Source organism: Eubalaena glacialis, chromosome 17 (assembly GCF_028564815.1).
Source record: "Eubalaena glacialis isolate mEubGla1 chromosome 17, mEubGla1.1.hap2.+ XY, whole genome shotgun sequence".
In the NCBI taxonomy this organism is placed as follows: domain Eukaryota; kingdom Metazoa; phylum Chordata; class Mammalia; order Artiodactyla; family Balaenidae; genus Eubalaena; species Eubalaena glacialis.
Window position 1 is genome coordinate 87,802,370 of NC_083732.1, and position 14,556 is coordinate 87,816,925.

At 64.4% G+C, this 14,556-nt stretch overlaps 1 protein-coding gene across 3 annotated transcripts in view; it reads left to right on the forward strand.

The window, feature by feature from the left end:
* Positions 1 to 4,631: 4,631 nt before the first annotated feature.
* Positions 4,632 to 14,556, forward strand: part of ADGRB1 (adhesion G protein-coupled receptor B1) — a 68,924-nt gene continuing 58,999 nt past the window's right edge. For all 3 annotated transcript variants that reach the window (XM_061171863.1, XM_061171862.1, XM_061171864.1), the window contains exon 1: positions 4,632 to 5,400. In XM_061171863.1, coding sequence (XP_061027846.1) covers positions 4,632 to 5,400 — 769 coding nt within the window. The remainder of the gene's footprint in view (positions 5,401 to 14,556) is intronic.

Sequence of the window (14,556 nt, forward strand, 5' to 3'; positions counted from 1 at the left end):
CCGGCACCGAGGCCTGGAGCCTCTTCCACCCCCCTCACCTGTGGTCGCCAGGCTTGTAGAGTTTGACTGCCAGCGGAGGCCTGGGCGCTGGGTGTGGCTGAGGGGAGGGGGCGTGAGCCAGCCCAGGGGAACCACAGCGCCAGTCACCTGCACCCAGTGTGAAGCCAGCCTTCCACTGGCCTGGCCCTCCTCTGAGGCCCTGGCCTGGCCTCCGTGGGGCTCCGTCCTGGCCACGGGCTCCGCCTCCAGGCAAACACTCCTCTCCCAGCCCCAGTGCCTCTCCCACTGCCCTGCGCATCCCGTGATTACACGCTGAGCCCTCCTCCTGCTGGGAGCCTTGTACACGCGTGCTACTACACGTGTGCACGTGTGCAGACACAGTGCAGGCACGCACGCACATGTGCGCGCACAGAGACATAGGTGTTGGCACACGCACGTGCGTGCACATGTACGGGCACACGTCTGCTCCCCCCAGCTCAGCGAGGGTCCCCACCACCCATCGCCCACGTGCTCAAGCTGGAAGCCTGGTCACCTCCATAACCCTGTTTGTCCTCTGACCACCCTCCCAGCCCAGACACCACGCAAGCCTCCCCCCAGCTCTCCCTGCCTGTGCCCCCTCCCCCGTCAGCGGAATCCCCCCAGTGAAGATCGATGCTGTCCCCCTCATCCCGGGACCCTTGCCCGGCATTGCCCCCTCCAGGACACTCTCCCTGGGTGCCAGGTGGGGTCAGGGGCTCCCCTGCACGCCCCACCCCATCTCAGCTCTGCTTGCCCGGGCCTGGGCTGGATTCAACCGGTCGGCCTCCACCACGGCTGTGTGACCTGGGGCCTGACACGGGTGTGCCCCGGACCAAGGCTAGAGGGGACCTCTGAGCCATTTATCCAAGGCCTTGCTGGAGCGTTTCAGGCAGGCAGTTAATGGGGATGGAGAGGCCTCAGCCTCTGGAAAGCATCTGTGGGTCTGTTGGGGGCGGGGCAGAGGGCAGGGTATGGGGTGTGGGCAGGTGGAGGGTGAGTGACCGCTGGCAGGCACAGGAGCTGTCCGTGCTGACGGCCTGAGCCTCCTGCCCAGCTCTGCCCCAAGACCCAGCCAGAAGAGGCAGGGCCAGGCCAGTTCTGTGGCACTCAGACTCAGAGCTGGGACAGCGTTCTGGCCAGCAGAGCCTTTCCCAAGGCCCAGGGTGTGGAGCTGTTCAAGGTGTAGAGGATGCCCGGCCCCCTGGTGGCCCTAGTGGTCCGCGCTGTGGAACCCTGTGTGAAAACCCCATGGGTGGGCTCTTCTAGGCCATCTTCCGGCCCCAAGAGCCTGTTGAAGGCTCACACCAGAGCCTCAGTCCCGGGACTGTGGCGTCCTGACCTGCCACTTATCCCCCGTCCCCATGGGCACCTCCCGCCTCCCCAGGGTCCAGGCCAGCAGTGTCCCCTCCACATCCCACCGCCCAGCCGGGGCCGGGGCTGGGGCCGCTCTCTTCTGTGTCCTGAGCATCCTCGCCCTGCCTCCTTCCTCACCCCCCAGGCCACCCCCCGTGTTGCCACCCTTCTAAGGGGCAGTTCTGAATGGGGCGCTGTCCTGCATCTGATCCTCACTTCTCCCTCTTGCCCGCTGTGCGGGACACTGGGGTGGGCCTCGCTCCCCTGACAGGCCCTCCAGGAGCGGAGTGAGCTGGTGTGGATGAGGGCCAGCCGGCAGGGATGCTAGGAGGGCCCCGGCTCGGCCCAGCTCCCATGGGCCCTGGGACAGGGGCAGGATTAGGGCCAGTTCTGCCTGGCCTAGGGCAGTGCCAGCTCTCAGAGGGCAGGGGCTTTGTGCTGCAGACCTGGGCCCGGATCCTGCCTCAGGCGCCCAGCACCTGCAAGCCCCCACCAAGGTTGTTCGTCTGTGGCCCCCATGTGCCCATCTGCACAACCGCGCCATAGCAGGGGCCCCAGGATTGCTCCTGCGGAGACAGAGTGCCCCGCACAGGATGGAGCCCAACGTTGGTCCCCTCCCCGCCATGAGCCCTGCTTCTCCTGTGCTTTCCCTCCACGCTGGGCCTGGCTGGGACGCCCCTCCAGGCCTGCGAGCCCACAGGGTGGTGGAGGCAGCTGTGCAGCCTTGGGGCTGAGTGTCTGAGACACCTGAGCCCCCGTGTCTGCGCCAGGCTGTACCCACTTTCCAGACGGGAGGGCTGTGGCGTCGGCCGCCAGGGGCTGGGGTGGGGAGGAGAGAGTGTGGGCCCGGCCTGGGCCATCTCAGGACCGGGCAGGCCCCTCTGGGGGAAGGTGCTGGGTTTTGGCGTGGCCTTGACCCCGGGTCAAGGGGGATGAGTCAGAGTGAGTCGGCTGTCGCGTGGCGGGGATCAGGGTGGTGTTGGGGGAAACGCTCGACTACGATCAGAGTTTCTGCTGGGCTTTGCCGACTTCCACCTGGGATTCTCCTGGGCATCGGAGAGGGTTTGTCCCGAGGCTGGGGCCCCAGCTTGGGGCATTAGGTCCCAGCCTGGGACCAAAGGAGGGGGCGCTGCAGCTGGGGCTGGGGCTCAGGTGAGGTTTTGGATGCCATGGCCACCCCTGCAGGCAGCCTCCTAGGTCTGGGATTGACTGTGGGACCCTGGCCCCGGCCTCTCGGTTCCCACATATGGCAGTGGGTGGCCAGGGCAGGCGGCTCTGCTATGCTGGCGTCCAAGGCTGGCCCCGGATGGTCTAGAGGCGCGACCGGAAGAGGGGCTTCCTGGAAGCAGGGGCCAAGTGCAGGGTCTGCATGAGGGGTCTGCAAGTTCTTTCCTCAGGGGACCTGAGCGTTGGCCACTAAAGAGCCCCACAGGGCCGCCCCTGGTGATCCAGAGCCCCTACCGCGGTTGCCTCCTGCTCCATCTCTGGGTAAACCCGCAGGTCCAGCGCTGACCTTATGCTGGGAGAGTGAGGCTTCAGCCCCCACTTTACAGGTGGGGAGGCTGAGGCTGGGAAGTGAGGGCCTTGGCCGAGTCCACACAGCCATGAGCGGGGCAGCCCGTGTCCAGCCATCCTGGCCAGCCCGAGGCAGCCCACGCCCAGCTCCCTGCTCTGCCTACAAGGCCTGCCAGGAAGGACGCCAGGAGGGGACTGCAGAGCAGTGACCGACCTTGTGTCGCCGGCCAGCTGGGCCCAGGCAGCAAGAAGCAGCAAGTCCCTGTGGGCAGGCAGCCGGCGTGTGCACGGTCGGCAGAGCCGAGGCGCCGGCACCAGGCCAGGCGGGCTGCGGGGGGCTGCTGTGGCTCCCCCTCCTTTGCCCACCCGCTCAGCTGCTGCCGGGACGACGCCCAGCAGGGGCTTTGGGGAGGGAGGGTGGGGAAGCTGAGGTTTAGACAGAAGGAACTTCGCAGGGTCCACGTGGAGGCGGGTCAGGATGGGCAGCGTTGGCTTCCTGGGCCCAGGACGGCTCTGCTGTGTCCCTGCTGACCTGGGCCGGGAGCTGCCCCCCCCCCAGGTGCGAGCCGGCGGCACACAGCCAGCGCCCACTCCTGGTGCAGGGCAGGTGACCCCAGGGCCACAAGGTTGGGGTCAATCTGGGGGGGTTCAAGTGTGAACCTCCTGCTCCCGCCCCCTCCCTGTGACGCCGTCAGAGCCTCGATTTCCTCATCGTGAGACGGGAGGCGGGGAGCAGGCTGGCTAAGTGGGGAGGGGCAGGCGGCAGGTGACTCCAGGGGCGGGGAGAGGGAGGCTCCCTGGCAGGAACATGCCTGGGAGGCCAAAGGGGCACCTGAGTGGCTGTGTGAGCAGGAAGGGGGGGGGTAATAGGAGGTGGGTGGATGTCATAGTCACAGCCAGAGACCCAGAGACGGGGCACCAACCCTACCCTCACCCCGCAAAAACTGGTCGCTCCTGCTGTGACGAAACAGAAGTGGGAGGGGTCTCTGCACCCGCACCCAGCAAGGCCCAGAGGGGCGGGGCTGCAGGGAAGCTGGGCAATGGCCGGAATGACCTGTCTCCTCTACTCCCCTGCCCTGCTTCCCCTCTGGCTGGGTTTGCAGATTCTTTCCTGAATGAGGGCTGGAGAGGGGTATGGTCAGAGAGGCCACAGAGGCCCAGGGGCGGAATGGCCTCCGTGGCCGCCCCAGGGCTGGCGGGCGGGCCCAGAGCCCGTGGAGCCACGCCAGGCTGCCCAGCCAGACGGGCACAGCCGAGGCCCCTGTGGCCTGCAGCCCTGGCCGGGGCGGCCCACCGCTTCCCACTCAGGCTTGGTGGGGGAGGAGGGGCCGCGGCCCCTGGCTTCTGCCCCTGCAGGTGGACATGCTGGCAGGTGGCAAACAGACAGGTGGGCAGAGCAGGTGCCTGAGAGCGAGGCCAGGGCCTGTGTCGGAGGCCCAGAGCCTGGGGCGAGCACTGCCCCCAGCGTGCCAAGTCCCAGTCTCCCCAGGGGGCTCACGTGTCCCCTCTCCGCTCTTTCTCTTCCAGCTGCTGCTGGCGGCCACAGGCGGGCACTGGGGCCCCGGACGTTAGGAGCCGCCCCTGCCCACTCGGTCGCCTGAAGCCATCTCCTCCTCCTGTCCTCGCTTGAAGCCCCTGCCCTCCGGCCCCGGCCTGCTCCGCTCGCTGCCGGACCCTGGCATGTCAAGGCCTGGCCCGCGCCTGCCTGCCCAGCCGGCGGAACCCTGGCGGCCCCGCGAGCTAGGATGAGGGGCCAGGCCGCCGCCCCGGGCGCCCTCTGGATCTTCGGGCCACTGCTGCTGCTGCTGGGGCACCAGGCGGGCACGGCCGCGGGGACGGACGCGGGGCCCGGGGCCGAGCCGTGCGCCACGCTGGTGCAGGGCAAGTTCTTCGGGTACTTCTCGGCAGCCGCCGTGTTCCCGGCCAACGCCTCGCGCTGCTCCTGGACCCTGCGCAACCCGGACCCGCGCCGCTACACGCTCTACGTGAAGGTGGCCAAGGCGCCCTCCTGCAGCAGCCCCACCCGCGTCCGCACCTACCAGTTCGACTCCTTCCTGGAGTCCACACGCACCTACCTGGGCGTGGAGAGCTTCGACGAGGTGCTGAGGCTCTGCGACCCCTCGGCGCCCCTGGCCTTCCTGCAGGCCAGCAAGCAGTTTCTGCAGATGCAGCGGCAGCGGCCGCCCCAGGACGACCCCGCGCCCCAGGACGGGCCCCCCGGTCCCAGCGACGACTTCTCCGTGGAGTACCTGGTCGTGGGCAACCGCAGCCCCAGCCGGGCCGCCTGCCAGATGCTGTGCCGCTGGCTGGACGCCTGTCTGGCTGGCAGCCGCAGCTCACACCCCTGTGGCATCATGCAGACCCCCTGTGCCTGCCTGGGCGGGGACACCGGTGACTCTGCCTCGGGCTCCCTGGTGCCTCGCGGGGATGTCTGCCTGAGGGACGGCATGGCTGGTGGCCCTGAGAACTGCCTCACCAGCCTGACCCAGGACCGGGGCGGGGATGGCGCTCCAGGTGAGTGACGGCTAGGAGAGGCCCTGGGGTGGCTCTCTGGGCATACGGTGGGTGGGAAGGGTCTTCTCTGCAGGGCTGCCCTGGCCACCCATCCCCCGAGCACTTCGGGGAAGCCAAGTGCAAAGAGAGAAGTTCTCTGCAGGCTCGCTGAGAATGGGCAGCCTGGGGTGCTTGCCTCTGGCCCCCAGGGTGCTGGGGTGCCTGCCTCATGGGTGGTGCTTGCTAAGTGATCAGGGAAGGGAGGGATGGAGGGAGGGAAGGAATAACGGGTCTGATTTCTCCCAGGATGAGGGAGTTTTAGATTCCTGGCTGGGGAGGGTCCCTCCCGGAGGGTCCCTCCCTTTTCTCAGGCAGGACCATTCTCATGGGCCAGCAGGCTGCTGTGGCCTGTGGCCGGCGTCTGCAGGGGCCTCCTGGGACGTGGGAGAAAAAGTGAGCAGAGTGGACTCATGTGGTCAAGGAGATGCAATGTGGGGATTGCACATGGTTACAGCCATGCAAACCATCATGCAGCAGTTAGTTACCCAGCGCCTGTGAGGTGTCCTAGGCGCCGGGGACACGCAATGAAGACAACAAGAAACAACAAAAACAAAACAACAAAAGCCCCGCTCTCGTGGAGCTGCCTTCTGGGTCTGGGCGGTGTTAAACGGCAAAGCACAAGAAACAGGCATGTCAGGTGGTGATGAAGACATCGCAGGGGGAGGGACCCTGGTGGCAGGGCTGCGTGTCACCTGGAGGTCAGGGGGTCACTTGGTCAGGGGGCTGTGTTCGAGGTTCTGGGAGGGGTGCGGGTGAGCCCCGTGCGGGTCAGAGGGCAGGGCAGGGCAAAGGTGGGCGTGGGCGTGTGCTCGGCTGGTCCCACCTTCTTAGCAGTTTGGGTTCCTCGGTGAGGCGGGCACCTGCACAGGAGGGCGCCACCAGTGGAATGGGACACTGAGCGGGCTCCCTGGCATCGGGGCAGGAGGGAGACCCTGTGTGGGCTTGGAGCGGGGCGCCCAGGGTGTCTCGGGAGTCTGGGGCTGCGGGCCTGGGACAGCTCTTCACCGAACGTGGAGTTTGAGACACCAGACAGCGTGCCGGGCGTCCGGGGGCCAGGCTGGGCTGGGCGTTCATGCGGGCAGGTCACCGTGGGACCAGGTGACGTGGTCCAGGGCTCTCGGTGTCTCCGGAGCCAGTGAGGCCGATGGATTCCTCCGAATAACGTCTGTAAAGGCATAAAAGAAGCTACGTGGGGTTACAGAGGAAACCAGCTATCCCGGAACATGGTTCTATTCATGGGCCCCGGGCCGTGGATCCCAGATTAGAAACCTCCGTGGAGCGGTGAGCGTAGCTGGAGAGGATAAGGAGAGGAGGGAAGAGGCGGGCAGAGCCCCGGGAGGTGGAGGCGGTGTGGTGTCCAGGAAACCATCAGAAAACCTCCATCTTCCATCAGTTGTGTCAGGGCCCCCAGCGATGGCGTGGGAGGCTGGGAGGGCTGACCTTCGGGCTGGGCAAGGTAGAGGTCACTGTGACCTTGGCGTGGGCAGGCCCCGCAGCGTGGTGGAGGGAGTGGTCCTCGGGGGATGGGGAGGAGGAGAATGGAGCAGAGATGCCGGGCCGGCGGCTGGTTTGGGAGGTGGGCGGATGCAGGAGGACCAGGGGGGCAGGGGCCTGGCCGGACATGTCGCTCAGCCACTCCCCAGTGGTCACCTGCCCCTGAGCCTCAGCGTCTTCGCTGGCAAAGTGCTGACTGCTTGGAGGGACTATTCAGTCACCTCAGACCTGATTGCCCCGGGGCCTGGCCCACACTGGAAACCAAAGCGCAAGAGCTGATCTCCGTTAGCATCTCGGGGCAGTGACCGTGCCGGGTGGATACCTGGTATAGCTGGAGCCGTGTGGAGCTTGCGGGAGAAGGTCAAGGGGACGGGGCTGGTGTGATACATGTGCGGCAAGTGGCAGGAGTTTGTGGGGCTGTGACGTCGGTGCTGGAGGGAGCAGGCCCCGCTGCTGGAGTTGGGTGCGATGGTGGACAGGCCTCCTGGCCGGAGTTTGCATGTTATCATGAGAGCTGAAGGGCCATGGGGGGCTTTAAGCAGAAGGGTGACATCGCTGGGGCTGTAAATGCAGTGTCTGGCTCAGAGGGGGAATCCGGGGCAGGGACAGGGCACTGCAGGCATCCAGGAGGGAGCTGACGCTGGCCTGGGTGGGAGGAAGGGGGAGGATCTTGGGAGGGCGGTGGTTGGGGTGATGGACTTGCTGATGCAGAGGATGTGGGCGTGGAGGAAGGAGATGGCTGGACCGCTCCCAGGTTTCTGGCCAGGAGTGAGGACCTCAGCCGAGGTGGGGAAGTGGCGGGGAGGATCGGGCTGGGGAGGAAGATCCAGAGGGCAGAGTGGGACCTGACCGTGCGAGGCCCGTGGGTCATCTGGTGGGAATGTCGTTTGAGAGGGAGCCCTGGGACCTGGCGCCCCAGGACAGGACCAGGTCAGGTTCAAATCCCAGCCCGCCGCACACTCGCTGTGCCCTGGGCCAATCCTCTCAGGCCCCTTGTCTTTAAAATGGAAAGAGTAAAAACGTCTTCTTTTCTTGATTGTTATGAGGAATGAGAACTGGGGTGAAAGTGTTTCTAAGCAGAAGCAACGTCAGTGATGAAATGTAAATATCTGTGTTTACTACGAGGTAGAGAATCTAGAGGGCTTGGGGGGCAAAGAGACAGATTGGAGGAGCGGAGCTGTTTGGAGACCAGGGCTGGGTGCTTCGGGCTTGCACAGAGATTCGGAGAATGGGAATGTTTGGAACTGGTGCTGGAAGGGGGTGGGCAGGCGTGCGTGCGTGTGTGCACGCTCGTGCATATGCTTGTGTTCACGCATCCATGTGCATGTGTGTGTGCAGTGTGTTACGTGAGCGTGGGTGTGTTCATGCATCCATGTGTACAAGTATGCATGTGTGTGTGCGTGTGTGTGTATACACGGCATGTATGTGTGTTCACATGCACGTTGCCGGTATGTGTGCCGTGCGTGCGTGGTGTGTGTGCGCGCGTGTGCACTGCATCGGGCACGTGTGTGAGTGTGTGCGTGCGTGTATGGCTGGTGTATACATGTGTGCGTGCCCGTGTGCAGTGCATCGGGCATCTGTGTGCATCGTGTTTGTGCACACGTGTGCATGTGAGCATGTGCAGGTGTGCACTTGTGGTATGTACTTGCTGTGTGTGTGTGTGTGTGTGTGTGTGTGTGTGTGTGTTTAGGCTGGCTCTGTGCAAGCCGATTTCAGCAATCCTGACAAAGCGCAAGTCAAGGCTATGTGGCAGGGCTGGCAGCCTCGTGGAAGACAGTTCGGAGGGCATGAGGGCTGGGGCTGCCGCCATGAAGCAAGGAGCTCGACTCCGCGGGGCGGGGGGCACAGGACATGGTCGCCCAGGCCCACAGGCAGCTCAGACCCCGTGCCCGTGCCCTGGACTCAGAAGGTCCTGATGCTTCTGAGACCTTGGGAGTAAACCTGATCTTAGTAGTGGCAATAGCCGCGTTCTGCATGTTTCCTTTGTGCAGGAAGCACCCACATCTTAACCAGTTAACTCTTGCCAGTTGCCCAGAGATGGCTCCCCAGCGAGGCACCTACCTCCCTGCCCAAGGCCTTTGCATGGGCCGTTCCCTGGCCTGGAACACTCTCCCCACGTGCCCACAGGGCTCCGTCCCTTGAGTGCTTGCCCAGATGGCACCTTCTCAAGACGCCCTGGCCCTGCTGCAGAAAGTGGCAGCAGCCCCAGCCCTGCTGTCGCCTCACACTCTCGCTCTCCCTCTTTCTCTCTCTTCCCACACGGTATCGCCTGTGAACACTGGAGAATTTCCTGTGGCCTTATTCTCTGTCCCTGCCAGGATGTACCCACCACAGGGCAGGGGAGTTTGCCCTGCTCTCTGACGAAGCCCCGTGTGTGGGCCAGTACCTGGCACACAGCAGGCCCTTGATTAATCCTTGTTGAGTGGAAGGAGGCACAGAGACGTTAAGGCAGTGGCCAGGGTCACACAGCTTGTAAGAGGGAGACAGAGAGCAGAGCCAGCTCTTGGTCACCTGGTGGTCCTGCCTGGGGCTTCTCCTGCAAGAGCTCTGTGGGGAGGGTGTGTGTGTGTGTGTGTTCATGTGTGTGTAGGGGCGGGGTGGCATATGGACCAGAGAGGTCCAGCAGTAATTCAGAAGACACACAGCAGATCCAGACCCCATATCTTGCCTGCCGAGCCTGTGCCCAGGGAGCTGCGTCCCCTCACGCATGCCAGTGGAGGCGGGGTCAGGCGCGTCCCTCCATAGCCGCGGAGCCGGAGCCGGAGCGAGCAGGAGGCCCAGGCCAGCCCGTGGCCCATTTTCAGCCCTGCCCCCGCCCGGCCTGTCCAAATGCCACATGGCCATGTCACGCGCCCGACTGGCAAAAGTTACTCAGGCCAGAGCAACTGTTCCCTCTCCCCTGCCCCGCCGGCTGCCCCTCTGTGCTGCCTGCCTGCTCCCACCCGCTCTCGGGCTGTCCCTCCTTCCCCCTCCCAGAGTCTCTCTGCGTTTTTCTGCCTCTGGTGAGATGGTGCCATTTCTCTCAAGGGTTGTTTTAAATATTCATGTTTTAATTAAAGAATTTTATTGCAGAAGCGACATGTAAGATAATGGAAAAGCGGCATCCTGAGGGCTGGGGGCGAGTGTGCGTGTGTCTCCTTGTGTGTGTGTCCCTGTGTGTGTGTGTGTACACGACCCTGTGTGTGCCCGTGTGCCCCCTCCATATGCCTGCACAGGGTTGGGAGGGGGGCTGGAGCCTGAGCGTGTGAGTGTGTGACATCCCGGGCGTGTGCTGGGCTGCGATGCCGGCCTGGGGGGCCGTGACCTGCCCAAGGCCACACCCCCTCCTCCAGGCCCGTCGCCTCTCAGCTGGGGCGCCCCCTGCCCTGACACGCCCCCCCGCAAGGGCTTTGGAGTCATTCCAACCCTAAATGCCCCACAGCTTGCCTCAGGAGGAGGCTGCCAGCCCTCTCTGGGGCCTGCAGGGTGTGCAGAGGGGCTGGGCTGGGGGGAGGGACGAGTGGGGAATTCCAGGGGGAAGGGCGTGTCTCTGGAGTTTGGGGGCGACTGGGAGCATGGGGGTGGGGAGCAGGGGCGGGGCGGGAGTAGGAAGGGTTAGGGCCTCCCTGCCAGCACTGGGTTTGTCATCCCAGCCAGGGGAGCTGCGCTTTTGCACAGGGGCCAATTTAGAAAAATCTGGAAAACAAGGTTTCAGGCTCCATTGTAGACAGCCCCCATTCCAGATGGAAATAGCAAGATGTGACCCCATGAAAACAATAAGTACGCACAGGGCATCACCCACAGAGGAACTGCCACGAGAGGCCAGAGCTCACCCCACGCCACCTGGTAGCGAGGGAGGCTGGGAGTTGTGGCCCTGCTGGGGTCCCACTTCCCTAAAAGATGGGGAGAAGGGCTGTCGGTCGTATAGCCAAGGCTCAGGGAGGAGAAGAGACCCGCCCAGGTCATCCAGCGCGGCACGGCAAAGCCGGGTGGGACCCAGGCCTTCGAGCTTGTAACGGGCACCCTTCTTAGGAGGCACCTGCCTGACTGAGGAAAAGCAACACTGAGAAAGTGAGTAACGCTGCAGACGGGGCCAAGTCGCCCCTCGGTTTCCCTTCTGTGAAATGGGGATGGGACAGTACCCTGCTCATAGGATCTTGGCGCCTCTACCATGTTTGGAGGAGCCCTCCTTGTCCTCCTTCTCTGGCAAGTGGCCCCGTGGGCAGTGGGCACGGCTCTCAGCCCGTCCTGAGATCCAGGGGTGCCTGCGGCAGCTGGGCGGACTGCTGGTCACTCGGGCCCCGATAGTGGGAGCTGCAGGCCTTGGTGAAGGATGCACCAAGTCTGGACATGTGGAGCCAGGGGCGCTCTGGACTGGGGATTGGGTTGGAGAGGGGCTTCAGGGAGCTGTCCAGTTCCCTGTGGTCCTCATTTGCACATCCATGCAGGGGGCTGAGAGGAGGATCCTGCGTGCCGCAGTACAGACCTCAACTCGGTGGGGGGTAGGGGTCCGCACAGGGGCTGGACTTCGCGAGGTGGATGTGCACGGAACCCGGCCTGACGGTCGGGGGCGGGGCGGGAATGGGCAGGGGCTGACCCCCCAGCCGGGTGCTGCCTGACCTGCTAGACTGGGGAGACCTCTGCTGGAGGAGACGGGAAGTGCACCGCTCCCCTCCTCCAAAGGGGACCCAGGAGGCGGGAAGGCCCAGCAGGAAGAGGGCCTCCCCCAGCGCCCTCATCCCAGCCGACTGGGGGCGCAGGGACCAGGGAGGCCATGGCCTGCAGGCTGGGGCGCCAGGGTGGGAAGGGGGCCAGGAGCCCCCCTCTCCGTGTGCTCTCTCTCCTGGGCGGCCAAGGCTGCCTGGCGGCCATTAATTGGCTCTATTCATCCCTTAATGAGATGGAAATGAGGCTTCCAGACAGAGGGGGCATTGAGCCCGGGAAGAATGGCGGCTTCTTTCCGGACCTGGAGGGGCAGCCCACCCCCCAGCCTTGCCCACTCCTCTGCTGCCCCCTCAAAGCCCACCCAGCCCAGGAGCACCGTGGCCACCCAGGAAAGGGTGGCCTGAATTCCTCTGTGCCCAGCTCTGCGGGCCCCAGGAGCCCTGCCTGGGTAATTCCCTGGTCGTGGATGCATTTGCTTGACAAACATTTATCAGGTGTCAGCCGTGGGGGGGACACACATTAAAAATAAAAATGATAACAAAAATAGCAGCTACCATTAACTGAGTGTTCGTCAGTGGTGGGAGTGTGGCCAAGGTCGGGGATCAGTCTGTGAGTGGGATCAGGGCTCAGTATGTGATAGGGGATCAGGGATCCTGTGTCCAGGGTCAGAAGTCAGTCTGTGAAGAGGATCAAGGCCCAGTGTGTGATCAGGGTCAGGAATCAGCATGTGACCGGGGTCAGGGCTAGGCCTGGGGGGCAGTCTGTGCTCTGAGCCAGTGGAACCCCTGCCTGGCCTCTCCTGATATGACCCCTCCTCTCCTCCCCCTCCCCCCACCACATCCCCACCACCTGGGTCACCAAGGTAACCAGCCCTGAAATTGTGGGTGTTTTGGCAGCGGAGGCCTAACCTGAGTCTATCCTGAAAGACGGAGCTCTGCGGCAGTTGCCATGGAAACCAAGTGGCATCCTCCGATTAGCCGGCTTGGACACCCTCTCTCTCCCACCCACTTCCAGCTTCCACGTCACTCAGGCTTCCGCGCGGGGGCTGGGCTGGGGCAGCAAGGGGGGACAGGCAGGACGTGCCCACGTTGTCCCTGCCGCCAGGCCTGTCTCCCTGGACTCCAGGCCTCCCTGTTCCTTTGTCTCAGTATGACGGGACAGGGGGCTTCAGCAGGTGAGACCACTGAGGCCTGCGGCGCCAGGCTGGGGGTGGTCCTGGCGGGCAGCCTCTGCCTGGGGGGTGGTGTAGGGGGAGCGCTTGGAATCTGATCATGAGTCCAGTCCCAGCTCCTCTCCTTGTCAGCCCGGTGGATAACTTGGCCTCCCTGTCTGCATCTGCCAAATGGGCGTGGTTGCGGGGCTGTGACGGTCCCCAGAGTGAAGGCGCCTAGAGTGGCGGCAGTGAGGGCCCCATATCTGCGCAGCCTCGCCCCGTCACACCCTCAGAGCCGCCCCGGCACACCCTCAGAGCCGAGCCGCTCACCAGTCCTGCCGTGTGCACCTGGAGGCTGCCCTGGGGGCTCCCCACCCCCTCCCCTGGGGCCCTGGCCTGCTTGTCTCTCACCCCCAGGGCACGGACATTTCTGTCCACAACGAAGTCGTATTTGTGTAGCGTCCTCCATACTTCTGGTTCTTACTCAGTCCTGGGGACCCTGGCGCCTGCCTTCTGAGGCTCGGGCCTCCATGCCTCCTCAACTCCAGGGCAGATCCTCCTGCAGGTGGGGGGGGGGTCACCAGCCCCTGACTGTCTGGACCACCCCTCTTTGAGCCTCAGTTTGCTCTGCTGTAAGTGGGGTGAACGTTTGGTTCCTGGGTGGACTTGGACTCGCGGTTCCTGAGGCGTCTGGCGCGGAGTGAGGGGAGACGGGGGTGGGGGAGTCAGGACTCGCCTGCCCAGGATGCTGCCCTGAGAGCCGGCCTTGAGGGAAGCAACCGTCCTTGAAGGGTGTATGGGTGGGCCGGGTCCGACAACCTGGGCGATTCCTGCTCGTCCCCCTCGTAACTGGGGGAGCACGGGCATCCCGTCACTAGGGCAGGCCTCGGTCTTCCCATCTGAACAATGGGAGCAGAGAGGCCTCCCTTGTGGGAGCACAGGGCGTCACGCCCAGACCCAGGAAGGGGCTCAGAACCAGGCCCCTCGGCCCCCTGAAGCGAGGGTCCCTGCAAGGCTCAGCCGGGCTCCCACAGAGTGAGAAGCTCCTCCCTGGGCCGCCGCTGCACGGCTAGGAACCAAGTGTTACTGCGCGTGCGCGAGGGGCAGAGCCGGGTCCCCGCCCACCCACAGACTACAGCGATTAAGGTCCGAGCCGGCCCCCCCTACAGGTCCCTTGTCTGGGTGCGTCAGCCCGCCCACCTGCCCCACCCACCTGCGTGACCCACCAGCATGGCAAGTCTAGAGGACAGGAGGCCTGACTTCTGTGTGCCCTTGGCCCCCTGATGCTCTGCCTCTCTGGGCTCAGGGGGAAGTGAGGCGTATGGGAGGGTGGGTTCTGCAAGGGGAGAGAAGATTCCTCAAGGGCTTGGGGGCGTGGAAGGAGAAATGAGCCCCGCCTTCCAAACTGGGGGAATTGGGCTCCCTCCCCCGCCTCCCGTTCATTTGCTTCCGGCGCCCCCTGCTGGTCGGTTCCCAGCACAGGCGCAGGGACCACTGGGAGGGGCTCTGACACCTTTCAAGCGGCCCTCCACAGAACAGAGCACCTGGACGCCCAACTTGCTGCAAATCAAAGTGAGTTCTCTGGGATCGACTCCGACCCCAGTGACACCCACACCTGTCGTCTCCCAGCCATTTCTTGCCATTTACCCTCACAGGCGTCAGTCCTGGGAAGTAGTGCCCTCATCCTCTAGTGAGGGGTGTGAGGCCAGGGCAGGGTGGACTTAACCATCCCATGGTCGTGGGTGCTGGGGCCACCATGTGCACCTGGTCTTTCGGCTCCAGTGCCCACCCTCCAGGATCCGCACAGTCCTCATTCTCACCGTATG